Here is an 18,713-nt window from a genome sequence, read left to right on the forward strand (position 1 = left end):
CATATTGCCAAGAAAGAGCTATGATTTGAATCATGTGAGTTTCTCTTTTAATGTTCTTTTCACTAAGTATTTTCCCAGTTTGATTTAATTTCTCATATCCAGTTCTTTCTTAACCCTCACCCTGTGGCCTATCATTACAACCTTATTAAAGACCTTTTGATCTCTGATTTTGGTGTTGAATACATTAGTGGAGAGGATTTCTGAAAATTGGACTTATGGGGTTAAGTTTTAAGAGAATTCTTCTGATTTTGGTTGTTCTACTTTTATCTGAGTTTGCAGGTGGTTTGAGGTTAAATTGACTATATCACACACACACTCAAGGTCTTAGCTTTAGGTTGAAGTAAACGCCTAACTCTTGCTTGACAAATTGCAAAATTTTTTATTGATTTTCCTGCCATCTTTGATGTTAAAAGAGTAAGATACTAGAGATGAAATCTAAATTCATAAAAGTTTGGTGAGTGATGATACTTCTCTTTCGGGTTGAATCGATATTGCCTAAACTATCATTTGCTTTTCTTTTTTGTCTGAGGACAAACAAAGTTGTAAGTTTGGGAGTATTTGATGACTTGCAAAATTTCATATTGCAGATTTTACAAGTTTGCTCGAGCGAATTCAGGCAGATTCAAACGCTCGACTGCCGCTCGAGCGGGTTGCTGAAAAACAAAGATCGCTCAAGCGGAGACATTGGCCGCTCGAGCGAAATCAGGCAGAGTCGAACGCTCGATGCGCGCTCGACACCCCGCTCGAGCGAACATCGTATTTTGACAGATTTTAGGTTTTCCGCCGTGAGACCATATAAAAGCAATTTTTCACTCTAGAGCCGCGAGTTTTGACTGGAGAACACTTCTTGGGAGAGAAAAACATAGCTAGAGGGATTCAAATCATCTGTTTTTGGAGAGGGAATTTCAATTATTACACGTATGTTGGAATCATACACGAGCACGAACGGGAGAAAAGCGTTGAATCGTTCCCTTGAGCTTTTGACGACGAGTTGCGGCTGCAAGGAGGATTTTTCAGTGTTTATTTTCTTCCCATCTTCTCAGAACAATTATGGTGAATTCGTTTATGTTGAATTCCATTTCTAGCATGAGCTAAATTTTCTTCATTCTAGGAAAACGATGTAACCTATTCCCAAACTATGCTTGATTATCTATGCTAATTTAATGCAATTCTCTCTTTGTTTATCTGATTTATTCTGAATTTATTACTTCTAATTAACTGGCCATTGATTAGATGATAAGTAATCTTGTGATTTGCTATCGAAAGAGGGAATCATAGGGTAGATCTTGGATATTTCAGCATAGGTAAGTATAGAGATCGAAAGACTTGTATGAACCTATGTAGTAATTAAATCATTGGTCTTATTGCGTTCTTGATTATTGAATTTGCATATTCTTGTGTGAATTGATAACCAAGAGTCAATTCCAATTGACTATCGAAAGAGGCTTTTGGATGAATTAGAGATTTGCTGATAGACAAAAGAGATTTAAATTAAATTAGCTGGATAAGAAAAGCATAGTGAAGAAGTAGGTGAAATCGATTTCTTAGAAGTTTTCTTCCCATTAATTTGATCGTCGAACGTTAGTGTTATTTCCTTTGCATATTTTTCTTTGAGTTGATCTAGTTTAGATTGCAACTACAAAAATCTTAGTGATTCCTCTAGATAAAATCAAGTTTAGTATAATTTTGGTATTTGGCAAACGTAAGGTACTAATCCCTGAGGACGATACTCTTCTTATTACTTTACTATAAAACTACGATACTGTGCACTTGCAGTTTTGCACCGGTCAGCTCCTCCAATTGAGATCTTCTATACGAAAATAATATGGAACCCTTTAATTGCTCCTTATTCTCAGGAAGAGAACTTTCCAAAACAGCTTCTTTCTTTCTACCATCCCCCTGTGATTGAGCCTACTCTTCCGATTGACTTGAGTCCTTGCCAACCTTAGCTTTGTTTCCTTTTACAACTTCATCTTCAACCTATGGATCTGAGGTTCAAGAACTTGACTGTTCCTTCCCAGTATTGCTTGGATATTGGTTCTTAGACACTGCCTTATGAGTAGGGGCTTGAAGCCATGCACCATATTGTCTATGCATGGATCTTCCACTAGAGACTTGATCACAGCCATTTGCACCATGTTTAATAGTACCACACCTAAAACAAAAATTTGGTAATCTTTCATATCTAAAAGATACCCAAAACTTACTGTCTTGCAAGTTATGGAGAATTCCTTGCATAAGAGGCTTAGTAATGTCAATAACAACTTTTACTCTGAGGTAAGGGCCCCATCTAATCCTATTCTCATCCGTGTCCACCCTCTCAACTACACCCACCTTACTCCTATTTGTTCCTCAACCTCCCTTGTCATTCCTCCAATGTGGAGTTAATTGGCTCCAATGTAAAAGATAAATCTCTTGGTGCAACAAACCCATTGAAATTATTCAGACAAAGTAAATTATGATCAAAGGTCCAAGATTTACCTTTTTTTACTTTCTGAATGTTTTGGTCGTATTGAAACTCAATGATGAATAAGTTTTCACCAACTTACTTGAACTAGATTCTCCCCTTTGGCTTCCATACCGTCTGTATGGTTGTCTTAAAGGCTTCAATGCTGATATTCTTGTCAGCCACAACGAAACCAATGAGACAAAGTTTCCCACGTCTATGTGTCAGACTCTCCTTTTTTATGTCAACCTCTAGCGTAGTCTGTTCTTCTCAATTAGCCGTAGATCAACCCACTTCTCTATAATCTCACCTTCCATTTGCACTAGCACCAGCACCACCTTTGAGGCATAAAGGAATGAGAAATGAGGAAGAAATGAAGTAGAAAAAGAAAACCACACTCCTCAGCGTAAGCTAGGAGACTGTATAAGCTGAAGCCCCCATGAATCTACACACCTTAAAACTATATCTAGTATTACTCATACATTTTCCCTTGTTTTCTTTTATGTATTTGTACTTTAATGCAACAGATGAGTCATCATTATAAAGTTGAAGTTTTTTAATGTGAAATAGGGAAGCAAATGAAAAACAATGTCATTTTATGTGATGAAACGATGTGTTTCACTAAAGAAAAAAATGCATCGTGAGACGTAGGGGTGTTCAAACGTATAATGTCGAAGTTTTTTAATGTGAAATAGGGAAGCAAATGAAAAACAACGTCATTTTATGTGATGAAACGATGTGTTTCACTAAAGAAAAAAACGCATCGTGAGACATATGGGTGTTCAAACGAGTACCGGACCGGATATTCGGATATATCCTACCCGAAACCCGGATCTAAAATCCAGAGCAGATTCCGGACCAGATTAGCCCGGGTTTTAATCCGGGCCGAAACTCGGATAAATCCAGGTTTTTACAACCCGAAAATCCGGGTTCCGGAATGATCCCATTTTTTTTTTTAACAAAAATATATATTACTAAATTTTTTCAAGAAAAAAGATAATGTTGAAAACTTGAAAGGCATAATTTGTTTTTTTTCTTTTTTTAGCCTATATTCTACAACAATTTTTTCAAGAAAAAATATTGAAAAGCATAATTTCTTTTAATATATAAAGCCAAAATATAATTAAATTTTGTTCAATTCATGTTGTCCATAATAATAAAATATATCAAAATGGAAAACTAAATTTTATGTAAAAAATAACTAAAGTTAGAAACAAAAATTTATCATGCATGATGAATCTAAAGAAAAGAAATTCAATATTTATCATGTAAAATGCATGCAACACATAATGTAATTAACTACTTATTACATCATTTGGTATTTATATATTATATTATAAAATACAAAATTACAATATATAAAAATTACATATGTAATAGTCCTGTTTTACTGCAGGACACATGAAAATTACATATCTATGGTCTTTTTGCAAGCTATAGTAATTTCCCATAGCACACCTGCATGTCCATTCAAAAGGAAATCAATGTCAACAAATAATACAATAAAAATATTCCAAGCTGCAAATAATGTCAACAAATTATATAATAAGCAAATAGATCAACCTTAGTCTATACGACTAGAAGCAAATAAGCACACTAATTGCATTTTCAAATCGTTAACAAGAGGGATGAAGTCTGGCCATAGTCACCGAGGGCTAAATGTGACAAACCAACATTCTTTTAATTTAGGATAAATTACAAAAGCTTTCACCTCCAAACTACCCAGAGCATTTGAAACCTTCTCTCATCAACACAAGAATGATGAGTTGGTTTGTTCCATTTGCCATCTCAAATCACACAAGCTTTTGTGAGCTACTAGGGATTGAGGTTTCCAACCAAACTCAGGTAAGGTTAGATTAGGCTTGAGAGTTTACTAAGTCAGCTTAGAATAATAACTTATTTATATTTACAACTAGTAGTGAATAAATGGGTATTTCAATATCTTAAAACATCAAAACTAGACAATTATGTTGGCAAGATGCCACCAATTATAGGAATCTTTATCTACCAAACAAAAAGCAACAGAAAGAAACTATATCAAAACAAGATGCAGAGCATTGCCATATAGCAGAAAAAACAAAAATAAAAATCTCATACAAACACTATCTTCTTTAGATAAAGTATAGAAGAAACAAAATACTAGAAACAGAATAATCAAAACAGAAAGGCTCAAAAAAAAAAAACCATGTTTAACAGAAAGGAGCAGATCTAGCAAAATAACAACATATACTTTATACCCGGCATTGATCATAGAACAAAACAGACCCAGAATTCAACTATGAGACGTTATAATAACATGGGCCCAAAATTTGCCTGAAGTTTTTGCCTTAGTACGAGTTCATTACAGATTCACATGGTCACTGGCTATAGGATTTGAAAACCAGCAAACTACAAACTCACAAATCCAAATCTAACGCATAAAAATATTCCTCATAGATTCTTCTATTCAAACATTATCATCAAAACATTTCCAAATCAACAAAAAGAGAACAAAATATATTCAACAGAGAGAAGAAAACAAACCCAAATTGGCTAGCGGCAATTTCTGTCGAAGGTGATGATCCAAACGTTCAGCGAGAGAGCAACAACGGTAGTCATGACACTAAAGTGGTCCGACGAGAGAAAACGATAGCAAAGGCATAATCTAGTGGCTAGGGCTTCCTCTTAGAAAGAGAGAGAGATTTTGGAGCTTCTAATCTGAAGAGTAAAACTCGCCTAGATCATCAAAAATACAAAAAAAATATGGTAGATCTGGCCAACCCAAAGACCATTTACGCACTAACAACGTGTTGAAGGAGCCGATCCGACGCACAGCCATGACTACGAAAAAGGCAACCCGGAACTGAGCAGAGCCCCAGAGTGAGATCGAGTGACGGCGACAACATGGAAGAGAAGTCGATCGGTGCTGCAGCTGCTGCTCTTGCTTGGACTTAGAAGAGAGAGGGAAGTTAGATAGAGAAGAAGCGGCTTACGAGAGAGAGAGAGAGAGAGAGAGAGAGAGAGAGAGAGAGAGAGAGAGAGAGAGGTAGGGTTGAAGTTAACCGGGTTGTTTTATATATATATATAACCCGGGTACCAGGTTTTAAACCTGGAATCCAGATTTCATAACCGTATCCGGACCAGATTGGTCCGGATTTTGTAATGCAGGTTTCGGCCCGGATCAAATCTGAGCCGAAAGCTTGAACCAAAATCCGGTTATCCAGGTTCCAGACCAAGCCGAAATTGAACACCCCTAGTAAGACGCATCATTTTGGAATACGTCCATCCCCTTCCCCCTTCCCCATCATTTTGGCATACATCCATCGTGATGAAACGAGACGGTCGTCCCCTTCCTCAGCTTAAAGCCGTGGTCCCCTTCCTCATCTCGATGTCAGCCCCTTTCCAAATCTCTCTCTATTAGAAATTGATTTATCAAATCGTACCCGGTTGCTTGTATATGTTTTTTTTTTATTATTATTGAAGAATTATTTAATTTACACGATATATCTATTGGCTTATATGTTGATATTAGGTATCGATTGCTCTGTATTTTTTTTTCCGGTTCTCGTTATTGTTGTTATATGTAGTTGCTGCTTCTATTAGGTTTAATTGTTGCTTCTTTTTTGGTTTCTAGTCTGTTTCTTTGCATTCGTTGGGACCTTGGGTTTATGGCTGCACAATCGATTTATAAGATCGCATGGAGAAAAAGAAACTAAAAGAAAGGTAAGTAATTAGTTTGCTCGGTTTATGGTTATGCAATCAATGTCAGCCCTTTCCTCAGCAAGCAAGGGATCTGTGTTGTGAAACGTGCGGCAATTATTGATAAATTATACGGAATGACCAAATGGAAGTGGGGGGAGTGAAAAGACGACAACTAGATGGTGGGTTTTTATTTTGGCCACGAAGTATTTGGTTCTAGGCTCCTGGGAAAGGCTGACTCGGAAAGGCTCATTCACTTGTTTTCTAAACTCTTAAGTATGCTAGAAATGGAGGAAAAGAAATAAAACTGTTATCATTCAAAATGTTGCAGTCCAGAAATGAAGAAAAAATCAAACCTTTTCCCATCGGACAGGGAAGAAGTCTATGCACAAGGAAGCTGACGATAGTGGCAGAGGCCGACGGTGGTGGAGGACTCGACTACTGGTACTCCGTCGGATAAGGATTGAAGAGACGAGGGAAGAAAATTTTTCAGTAGATTTCAGGGAGAGAATTCGCAATTTATACATCAGTGGCATTATTGTAATTCAAAGAAATGTTAAAGACAAAAATGTCCAGATATGCTTGGACAGTCCTGGGGACCGTACGTAGGTAGACGGACTCTTCCTGATGAGGTTCAGGTTCGGTTTGGAATGAGATTTGTGAAACACGTTTTGACTCTTCAGATATCTTCGTCAGCCCCAACCAAACCAATACCACTTCCTTTTGTTTTCTTTCTTTCTTCCTTTCAAAATCCACGCACCACCAAATCAGATAAACCAAAATAAAACGAGAATAAATTCCATCCTTGAGTAGAGCCTCTTCTGATCTTCAACTCCGGCTGCGGAAGGTTCATTTTATCTTCATATTTCTCTGGTTTTTTTTTTTTTTTTACTTTAATATTTTATTTTCGTTTTCGCTGTATTGAAGTTTGATTGGATTTATAGTCTACGAATTTGGAAGGTGTGATTTGATAAAGCACGTTTCCGGTTGCGGGGCTGGGACACCTTCGAATCGATCGGTCGGAGGAGCGTCAGAGAAATTCAAACTACAGATGCCGGTGGAGGACCTGCTCGACATCAAGTTCAGGCTCTTCGATGGCTCCGATTTGGGCCCTTTTCGATACTCCTCGGCCTCCACCGTCGATATGCTTAAGCAGAGGGTCGTCTCTGATTGGCCCAGAGGTTGGTCCCTCTGCTCATCTATTAACCCCGGCTTCTTATTTTATGATTCCCTATTCGGTTTCTCAATCTTTTATAGTATTTGACTCTCTCTCTCTCTCTCTCTCTCTCTCTCTCTCTCTCTCTCTCTCTCTCTCTCTCTCTCTCTCTCTCTCTCTCTCTCTCTCTCTCTCTCGATTGATTAGTAATTTATTAAATTCACATTTATTTACTTGTTTTTCTTTTATTTCTTATCAATTTTTCCAATTTGTTCTATGCATGATCATTTTGTAGACATTCAAACGTGAAGAATTTAAAACCGGCATTAAAGGTTGCTTGTTGGTTAGCGGCTTTTTGGTTATTTTGTGGGCATTTGGCCGCGTTTCTATTTGATTCTATTTTTTCGTGGAATCGAACCCGGAAGCATTCTATGGGAGATTTATAAGTTTTAAATAACTAAGACGTTTACAGTTCTTTTGAAATTTTGTATGAGTCTTTTTGGACCAATGTTCCTTCAGTAAATTCTTTGATATTTGTCTTAAATACACTGATAAAAGCTAGATTGATTCAGGTGACAATGGGGAATGTCTTTCATCCGGGCTTGTATTTTGATTTTTCTTAAATGCTTTTCCTATCCATAGGTAAAACAATCGTACCAAAGGCAGCGAATGAAGTGAAACTAATCAGTTCTGGTAAAATCTTGGAAAACAATAAGACCGTTGGTCAGTGTAGAATGCCTTTTGGTGACAGTGGCGGAGGTGTTGTAATAATGCATGTTGTCGTACAGCCATCTCTTTCAAAGACTAAAACAGGTGATTCGCATCTTAAATTAAAGTTATGAATGTTTCAAAGGTTACAAAGACGTTTTTCCTCCTTCATACCATGGCTTCAACATTTAGCTTGAAATCGGTCTATGAACTTGCTTCTGATAGTGGATAATGTTTTCAGTTCCGACTTGAACTCCATTAAATGCAACTTCACTGCTCGATTTGCTTTTACACATTGTTGCCCTATCCTCTAGTTGGTTACTTGCAAATGTCTTGTATGAACCCACATGATTTCTATCTGGTTATGCTTTTTATCATCCTAGGGAAGAATGTTTTGTTTGTTTTTATAAGTAAGAATTTATTGATTCAGAATGCATTGCCAAATCTACTGGATGTACACAAGAGAAAACATATAGCTAGTAAGAAGAAGTAGATACAAGGAAATCATGAACATTAAGCACATTGAAATCTAAAGCTATTTCCCAGAAATACAGTGTGTTGAAAAAGTATCTTCTGAGTTGCTCTATTGAGCATTCCTTATCATTGAAATTCCAATCGTTTCTTTCCCTCAACCACAAAAGGCAGATTGGGACCATCTTCCATATTACTACAATCTGCAGGATACCATGAAGACTTCTCCAGCTGGCAAGAAGATCTGCCACCCTACTAGGCATAACCCATACCAATCCAACTCTGCCAAAAATGTCATCCCAGAGGGCCCTGGAAACCTCAATGATGCAGCAAGTGGTCTACTGTTTCACCAATTTTCCTACTCAGACAACACCAGTTTATCACTATAATTCGGTATTTCCATTGGTTGTCCATGGTCATGTATCTTCCCTAACGCCGCTATCCATACAGAAAGCAGTCTTTAAAGGCGCCTAACTCTTCCAAATGTTCCTTAAAGGGAAATGATTACTCTCCTAATCAGTGATGACCCTATAGAATGAACTGACAGAGAATTTCCCTCTTTTAGAGGGACTCCATGACATCATATCTGCTTCTTGAATCCTTGTTTTGGTAGAGTACATTAACTTGAAGAATTAGATTACCCCAACTTCCCAATCATGTGCCCCGCTCTAAGGAATCGAACATTCCACTGAATAGAACCTCCCAAAATTTCCAATAACTCAGCCACCGATGCCTCCAGTCTGCTCTCAATCATATATATGGTAGGGAAAGTGTTCTTAACAGCTCTATCACTGCACCAAGTGTTATCCCAAAAACTGATCGTAGAACCATCACCCACCATGAATCTGATGTGTTTGGGAAAAAATCCCTAAACCCTTCTGTTTTTCCACAGGTCCACACCATAAGCACCTTTTACCTCCAAAGAGCACAATCCCCCCAATTACCACCATATTTGGAAGTTATCACCACCTTCCACAATGCCTCCCCCCTCTTGATGATAATGCCATAGCGATTTTCTAAGGAAAGCCCGGTTCAACATCTTTAGATTTTGGATCCCCTACCCACCATATGAGATTGGGCAGCATACCTTATTTTAACCCCCCCCCCCCCCCCCCCCCCCCCCCCCCCCAAAAAAAAAAAAAAAAGCCTCCCTCTCCTACCCCATTTCTTGTTACATTTGCCTATTTACTCTCATTGGATAGGGCACCTATTCCTCAGCTTCATGATTGTCCACATCTTGGTCAGCCATGAAGATTGACAGTTGTCAGTATCCTATGTTGATTTTTCTTAGGATTGACAGCTATAAATGTGAACATGGTCAAGCAAGGCTGGATGAATCTTTTTCATTAAACCATGTGCTGTGTCTAGTTCTATCAGTGCTACCATTTATTAGATTTTTATAGTTAATGTCAATATGATGGCTCGTAAACCTTCTTTTCTTATAAGCAAATAAAAGAAGTAAAAAACCTCAAAATTTGAAGTTTGGCAGCTTAAAATGCATTGAACCGGAACTATTATGGGGACATTGACTGAGTCAACTTTATGGCATGCATGATTTGTTTTGGCCCAAAGAATTTGATTGTGGTTGGTGGAAGCTGCTTAGTTTGACATTGCATAATGCTTTTGTGTGGACAGAAAAGAAGATTGATGATTCACCTAGGAAAATTGTCTGCTCGTGTTCCATCTTGTGAAAGAAACTGTGATATAGTCGAACTGTCGAAGGGTTTACCCTGGTTTCCAAGCTTTAGCTGCAGAAGCATAATGTGTCTGTTGCAGCGCTCCTCAGTACAACTTCATATTCTCGATGAAATGTAATTATGAAAACAATTTCTGTTGTTGATGACCTTAAAGTTCTTTTTCTATCAAAGGGTTGACAGCATCCAGTGGCCTTTGATTTCTACAACCATGAATTAAGCACCTTTTTTTTTTCTTTTTTCTTTTTTTCTTTTCTCTTTTTTTAATTTTTTGGTCATTTCTACAACAAAGGTGTATACATCTGTCTGTGTAAAGACGAAATCTGCAACGAAATTTCAATGAGAATTGAGAATGCACGTCTGATTATTCTGGATTCTTTAGAGGCTGGGTTTGATTCTATTATTGGTTACTAATTTAAGAATGGGAAGTTAAAAACTTAAAAAGTATCTTTATTTATTTCCCCTTACGGTGTTTTTGCAATAATAAAAACAGGGGCAATGATAGGCTTATTCCTCTTACCATTTACTATTATCTTTATTTATTTTAAATTTTTTTATTATTTATTTAATTTAATGGTTAAGGAATTGATTATTAGTAAAGTATATTTTTTTTAATTTTTTCTTCATGATTAAAGATGTTAAAAAAATACTTAAAATAAAATAATAAAGAAAATAAAAGTTTCAAATTTTCAAATACATTATACGGTAGTAGGTAGTAGGAAGTATATCATCATCCAACAAACAAATTTGGTATAATTAAATCAGTTACAAACACGAAACATGAATATTGTGATGAGTTTAACTTCAAAGAGGATCGGGTGCTTATTCACGTTTTACACCATCCAATTACAAGCCGACACATAGGTGATTTACGTAAGAATAAGTAGGTGCGATGGCTATGAATCATTTCTCCCTTCTACCCTTTCTCTTTGACAGTCTCCTCTCCTCTCTCCCTTTTCTCTTTCGACGGAACCCTCCATTTTCTCTCTCCCTATATTGCAGCCATACATGAATTATAATAAGCAACAAAATCGCCTTTAAGCAACAAAGACACTCAAAAAATTCATCCAATCAAAACCTCTTAAGCAATAAATTCACACATCCAGCCCCTAAAATACACCCAGTCAACTACTTATAGACTAACAACTATATCCAATCAACTACTTAATAGAGCAACAAATACATCCAACCCCAAAAATATACTATAAACATCAAATATTAACCTTAGTTACAGAGTAACTCGCCGGCCAACGGAGATCAAGTGACTGAGTGGTGAGAAAGAGTTGAGATACTTGAGTGAGAGACAGAGGGAGGGGCCTGAGAATCGAACCTTCGGAGGAGAGGGAGAGAGGGGGGTTGGGGGAGAGGAAGATGATGAAATTAATTGTGATTCTCTACGTGCAATTATATTCTTTAATTTGGTAGAATCCTTACGTGTTATGTAATTTTCAGTGGGTGTAAAACAAAGAAACTCACACATTCAGCTCCTAGCGCCTCCCTATTGTGATCCCAGCAAGCTCTGTAGATTCTTTAATATCATTTCATTTATATTTCATTAAGTAAGATATGATACATTTATTATTATTAAATGATCATTTATTATGTCTTTTTATTATTAAATAATGATAAATACATAATATTATATATAATAAGATACAAGTGAGATAATGGTATGGTATATGACATTACTCCCCTCAAATAAGCTGTAATCCTATACCATGTGAAACTACTGTATATAAAGAAGATTGTTTACTCATAGATTTGTTTGAAATATCCAATCTTGGCGAGGTTACACGTCTTCAAAAAATTTCTGATGTAAAGGCTGGGAAACAAGCATTATGAGGAATATATATTTTTTTTTAACAATCAAGTAGACTTCATTAAAAAAGTAGAAAAAATAATATATGAAGAGAGGGTAAGATTTCTCAACAAACGCCCCAGAACAATAACAACAGTGCAAAAAGGTAAATAAAAAAAATAAAGAAAACAATTTTAGCGATTAATTTCTTAATTTTTACACAATGTCCTACCAAAAGGATGCTGTCTTAAAAGACGGTAATAAGACATTCGCAATAAATTGCAAATAGCTCCACTAAAAGTGGTGAGAGTGGAGGCTACACTGTTGTTTATTGTTTTGAGGTAATTTTTGAAGAGATTTCCTTTTTTCAAAATCACCGGTTAGGAAAAGCAAAAACTAGTAAAAAGTATCCCGAGGAATATACTTAGCTATGTTAGATACGCTTTTTTAGTGTACAAATGGAGTTTATTTCTTTCAGAGTTGTCCAATTTTTTCAAACAAAATGAGTGAAATTTGGATATCTTAAAATTATTAATCTAGATATGAGGTTTACAGAAAATACCTAATTTAAATTCTCGCGGTAATAGATTGATAATATTCACAAAATGGCTTTATGAATGTATAAAACAAATAATTGAGATTCTCTACATGCAATTCGATTCAGGCCTTCGAAGGAGAGAGAGGACAGGGGGATAAAGATGATGAAATTAATTAAGATTCTCTACATGCAATTCAATTCTTCAATTTGGTAGAATCTTTACATGTTATGTGATTATTTGTGGGTGTAAAAAAAGAAACTCACCCATCCAGCTACTAGCGCCTCCTATTGTGATCCCAGCAAGCTCTGTAGATTTTTAAATAGAAAATTTTATACATTATATTATCATCTCACTTGCATCTCATTAAATAAGATATGACATATTTATCACCATTAAATAATTATTTATTATATATTTTTTTATCATTAAATAGTAATAAATACGTCACATCATATATAATAAAATGGTGGTATGGTATATAATATTACTCGTATCAATCTTGACGAGATTTTGCTCATAGGTTTGTTTGAAATATCCAACCTTGACGAGGTTACACGTCTTCAAAAAATTTCTTATGTAAAGGCTGGAAAACAAGCATTCCGAGGAATATACTCAGTAATGTTAGATACACTTTTTTAGTGTACAAATGGAGTTTATTTTTTTCAGAATTGTCCAATTTTTTCAAATGAAATGGGTGAAATTTGGATATCTTAAAATTATTAATCAAGATATGAGGTTTTCATAAAATGACATCCTGATATTAGATTTATTCTACTTTTATCACTCGGATTATCTTATTTTTTTAAAAGAAAAAATAAATATTGATAATCAATGTCACTCCATTATAGTGGGATAAAAATAGAATATGAGTGTGATGTATATAGTTTTTTTGTACAAAAAATAGGGAAAATGTTATGAGTATTAATGTTAAATACTCTACTCAATATCTTACTTCCATTCCGCTATATAAATTAAGACATTTTTATCATCTTTTGATCTTCTTTTTTTTTTTTTTTTTCATAAAGGGATTCTAAAGTTCATAGGCAATGTCACCTTACCAAAGTTAGATAATTAGACATGAGATCATGGTGGGTAGAGTTTTTCTAATGTTACATTCAGAATGATAAATTTGAAAAAAAGAAAAAGAACATGAACCACACTTCTGACAACTGGTTAAAGGATATTGTAGATAGGGGCGGGTCAATAGAGTTGGATGCCTGAGCATTGGCAATGGCTTATTTATTTTTATATTCATCTTTATATTTACATAATATCATTTTAAATTAGTCTACATTAGATTATGTATTTTCAAAATTTTACATAACTATAAATAGTGTTTATTCAAGTTTGAAGAATCACAATTCACTCTTCAAACATTATTTTACTATTTTTTCTCTCTCCTACCCATTAAAATCAATTTTGTGAAATTTATATTAATATGATTTTGATATATTAAGTTTATATTAAGTTAATGATACAAAATGCTTTTTTTAGTATATATTAATATTTATTGATAAAAGCAATCATTTTGATATATAAAATTAGTAATATTTAGATATATGGAATTTTTATTTTTGAGCACATTGTGTTAATTGTAAAATATATAAAAATAATAATTTTAAGAAAAAAATAAAAAAATAATAATATTTTTTTATTATTTGGTTCAAAAATATATAATCCAATGTGGGGGTTTTTCTTTATATGCAAAATTAATTTTCAAAAATTACGATTTTGAAGATGTATATAAAGAAACCAATGCTAGTGTACCAAAATCTCATAAATCATAAAGTTTTAAGTTTGAAATATTATTTTTAAGGTGAAAACAAAACAAAACAAAAAAAGAGAAAGTAAATAAAAAACTACATTAGATTGATACATTTGGAATTTAGTTGAGCTATAGTATAAAAATGAAATAACAAAATATGTGATGAATGATCGAAGAAAAAGGAATAAAAATATAAAAAATGGTTGACTGAGATCAAACTTTATAACTCCATAGAAATTAGGTCTGCTAAACCTCCCCCTCCCCCCAAAAAAACCAAAAAACCCCCCGATTGGTAGGGATCGAGTTTGGTTCCCAGTCCCACATGGACGGGTGACTCCACTTGGATGCCAAGTAGATGGATTGGTCATCGGGCTGTCCATCCACCTGTGGTCATTGATATTGAGGAGAGAGATATATATATATATATACACCTAAGGACTATGACAAAAGAGAGAGAGTCTAATTTCAGCAGTTATGGAAAGATATGTCTACAAGACTGGACAGTGAGGAGCTACAAATGACAGCAGTGAAGTTTCAGCTTCTATGGAAAAGGAGAAATGCTTTTGTCTTTAAGAACCAGTTCATGAGTCCTGAATCCATCTCAACACTGGCTCAGGCTGAAGTCTCAATGCTGAGGGAAGCTAATTCTATGGATAGTCGAGGGGTGGAAGGAGGGGATTCGGCTACAGTGGCTAGTAGGCATTGGAAAGCCCCTGAGTGGCCTGCTGTGAAGGTAAATTTTGATGCCGCTTTTGACAAGCTTCAGAAGAGGGGTGGAATTGGCATAGTAGTTAGAGATTGGGAAGGGAAACTAAAGGCATGCCTAACTTCCTCAAGGAAAAATGTGTTCACGGCAGCCCAAGCAGAAAAAACAGCTTTACAAAGGGCAGTGGACATGTGTATAGACATGAACCTGACCCAAGTTGAATTTGAAGGGGATGCTAAGGCAATCATAGAAGCTGTCAATTCAAGAGCTGAGGACCAGTCGTGGGGAGGCCAGGAAACAGATGATTTGCAGCAAGAAATGAGGCTTCATCCGGGTTGGAAGCTGTCTTTTGTTCACAGGTCAGCAAATGGAGCAGCACACAATGCTGCAAGGTTGGCTGTCGGGGATTCCAAAGAGAGGGTGTGGACTGAGAGTGGACCTTTAGTGGTCGTGAATTCTGTTTTGAATGATGTATCTAGTGCCTTTGCAAATTAATCAATGAAAGTAGGTTTTCTATCAAAAAAAAAAAAAAAAAAAGAGAGAGAGTCTGAGAGATTCAGTAGCAAGAGAGGAGACCGAGAGGCAAAAGAGAGAGTTGAGATACAGAGGTGTGCGCGTCGATGGTATGTTTTTATTTTATCCTAAAACAAAATGATGTCATTTAATTAATTTTTTTTAATATATGTAATATTTATATATCTATACCTAGTCGAGTTGGGTTAGTGTCCCACTCTGTACTTACTCAATTTTTTAGGGAGTTGGTGTCTGCCCGCAAGATGCGATTAGACCTTCCCATTCGGCCTAGACAGGGCCCAGATGGGCGAGGTGCGGGTACTCAGACTCCACTCTTAATAATAACTAGGGCTGAGAATCGGATGGTCTGGACCAGATCAACCGACCGGACCAGTCCGGACCAGACCGAATTCGGGCCGGTTCAGTTTGGTCCAATTTTTAAGGGGTCGAAAAGGTTTGGTCCGGTCCCAGTTCGGGAGCTTTTCACCCCAGACCGAACCGAATAGAAAATTAAAAAAAATTATTTATATATATTATTTATATAATAGTTATATATAATTAATTATATAATTATATATGGAATAAAAAAATATTAATAGTCTAATATAGACTATAGTTATACTTATACTAATATAGTTATACTAAATCACTATAATTAATACTTCAACAATAGCTATAGTGACCTATACTAATAGTCTACTATTAATACTAATATATTATTATATAATTTATATAGTTATACTAATCACTATAATTAATACTATGTATAGCTATATAGTATATTTATCACTTTAATTAATATAATTTAATTATCACTATACTTATATTAAATATATATATATATATATAAATCATTATAGTTAATACTTATATAGTTATACTAAAGTACTGATTTACCATAACTAATATTACTAATATATAGCTATATTAATGGTCTAATACCATTATAATTTATATAGTTATACTAATCATAATAAGTTAATAACTAAATCACTAGAAATATAACTATATATATTTAGTATGAATGTATTATTATATTATTTAATATATAACTATAATATATAGTACTCGTATATATTAATATATTATAAGAGTTATAGTATAAATATAATATATAAATTATAATATACTAAATCACCATAACAGTATAACTAATACTAATATATAGTTATACTAGTAGTCTACTATTATATAGTTATACTAATCATTATAATTAAAACTAATATATAGCTATACAATATACTTATATAGTTGTACTAATACTATTAATCTATTATATAGTCTAAGACTCAATTCTAATATAGGCTATATAGTTATAACTAATACTAATATTTATATTAATACTAATAATGTAGAATATAGTTATACTAACTGACTGATTCAACATAACTAATATTACTAATATAATATAGCCAAATTGAAATTACTAATAGTCTAATACTAATACAATTATATAGTTATACTAATCATAAATTCATAATAACTAAATCATTATAAGTCTATAACTATATATATTTAGTATCAATGTATTACTATAGTCTTTAATGTATAACTATTAACTATAATATATAGTACTAGTATAACTGATAAAAAATATATATATAGTACTAGTATATATATTAATGTATTAACATATTATAAAAGTTATAGTATAAATTATAATATATCATATATTTGTAAATTTATAATAATATTAGTATAGTTAGCTTAATATGTAATATGTTAGTATTAAATCACTATAACTACATAGAGTATTAGTAATAAGAGTATTACTATTATTTAATATAGTATTACATATAGTATTACTATCATTACATATAGTTATTAGTTATAGTATTAGTACTAGTATAGTTATTAGTACTAATAGACTAATAGTATTAGTTATTAGTATTACATATAGTTACATATATAATTATCACTATTACTATTATTACATATAGTATTATTTATAGTATTATTACTAATAGTATTAGTGTATTACTAATATATATATATAATAGTATACTATATATATATATTAAATATATCATAATATAATTACATAAGTATTAAACAAAATGTCATTAAAAAAAAAAAGTCAACCGTGGACTGACCGGACCGGACCGAACCGGTCCTGAGGAAGTTTGGTCTTGTATAGGGTGGGAAAACTCTGGATTGAATAGGTCTGGTCCGGTCCACAAAACTTCTCCGAACCGAACTAAACTCACACCTAAATTAATAATAATTTCCATTTTTCTTGTCAAGATGAACAGTTTGATAATTGATATTATCGAAACTATAAAATTATTGTGCGGTTTCACTATCTCAAATGTCATTAATTTCCTTCTTTTAGCTCTTGCTTACACTTTTACGTGTTCTGTTATATGTGGTGCACTGCCTCATTTTTATTTCTAGCTTTTGGACCCTTGCAAGTTTGTATTGATATTTTGAGGATCAGAAACTAGCCCAGTATAGATAAATTGGCCCTATACTCGGATTAGATATGTTATTGGCCCATAGAGTCGAGAATTCCGTTAAATGCCCATTGATTGTTGGGTTCATAGGATTTTAGTTAGGCCAAGAACTGATGATGAGAAGCTTGGGAAAGCCCACTTTATTTTGGTTAAGTGATGAGGCCAATTGGTATTTGGATCATAGAAATAATATTTATAATCATAGAAAGAACATATATCATGCTTTTCACTATAACAAAATAGGCATTTTCCCACGAGTTCTATTCCCACAATATATACTCATAAAGAATACTTATTTATTGTTACAAATTGTATTTGTAGAAAAAAAAAAAAAAAAAAACATGTTCTTTTGCCACAACTCATATCCCATGATTTCAAAATTGTGGGTAAAACTATCTTTTGAGTCGCCAAAAATGAAACTAATCTTTTTCCATTAAGTGCGTTCGACTGCAAAATATGTTCAGCCATATGTAATTTTTTGTGGTGAATATTTAATCATTTGCGGTGAAATTTCAATGTTACAAATAGTCAATGAAATGAAATTAGAGGGAAAGTTCAAATAAGTATAGAAAATGCCCATTTTTCTTTCTTTCTCCCACTATGCCTATCTGAACCCCCAACTCTCTCTCTCTCTCTCTCTCTCTCTCTCTCTCTCTCTCTCTCTCTCTCTCTCTCTCTCTCTCTCTCTCTCTCTCTCTCTCTCTCTCTCTCTCTCTCTCTCTCTCTCTCTCCCGATGCCTTTGCACCGCTGCAGTCCCTAGCCGTCATCGATAGTGGGTTCATATG

General features: G+C 34.2%; 1 protein-coding gene and 1 long non-coding RNA gene across 4 annotated transcripts; one reads left to right on the forward strand and one right to left on the reverse strand.

Moving 5' to 3' along the window:
* Nucleotides 1-3,720: 3,720 nt before the first annotated feature.
* On the reverse strand, nucleotides 3,721-5,838 carry LOC122289871. Its single transcript, XR_006236246.1, has 2 exons — nucleotides 4,970-5,838; nucleotides 3,721-3,904 (listed from the first exon to the last, which is right to left on the reverse strand). It is a non-coding gene; the product is annotated as an uncharacterized LOC122289871 (long non-coding RNA).
* Nucleotides 5,839-6,634: 796 nt separating this feature from the next.
* Nucleotides 6,635-10,534, forward strand: LOC122289870 (membrane-anchored ubiquitin-fold protein 3-like). 3 transcript variants are annotated; one of them, XM_043097229.1, is made up of 4 exons: nucleotides 6,635-6,971; nucleotides 7,052-7,305; nucleotides 7,923-8,093; nucleotides 10,095-10,534. In XM_043097229.1, exons 2-4 carry the CDS (start codon nucleotides 7,176-7,178, stop codon nucleotides 10,148-10,150), a joined length of 357 nt encoding a protein of 118 aa, XP_042953163.1. In that variant the 5' UTR covers nucleotides 6,635-6,971; nucleotides 7,052-7,175; the 3' UTR covers nucleotides 10,151-10,534. The 3 variants fall into 3 exon arrangements, with proteins under 3 accessions (XP_042953163.1, XP_042953161.1, XP_042953162.1); XM_043097227.1 differs by having other exon boundaries at nucleotides 7,069-7,305; XM_043097228.1 differs by having other exon boundaries at nucleotides 7,085-7,305.
* Nucleotides 10,535-18,713: the final 8,179 nt, after the last annotated feature.

Source organism: Carya illinoinensis, chromosome 12 (assembly GCF_018687715.1).
Source record: "Carya illinoinensis cultivar Pawnee chromosome 12, C.illinoinensisPawnee_v1, whole genome shotgun sequence".
Classification (NCBI taxonomy): Eukaryota; Viridiplantae; Streptophyta; class Magnoliopsida; order Fagales; family Juglandaceae; genus Carya; species Carya illinoinensis.

Excerpts from the sequence above, each read along its gene's own strand:
- LOC122289870 (XM_043097229.1), top strand. The coding sequence starts at position 7,176 with ATGCCGGTGGAGGACCTGCTCGACATCAAGTTCAGGCTCTTCGATGGC. Across the intron at positions 7,306-7,922 it reads CGTCTCTGATTGGCCCAGAG|GTAAAACAATCGTACCAAAG; the intron begins GTTGGTCCCTCT and ends TCCTATCCATAG. Across the intron at positions 8,094-10,094 it reads TCTTTCAAAGACTAAAACAG|AAAAGAAGATTGATGATTCA; the intron begins GTGATTCGCATC and ends TTGTGTGGACAG.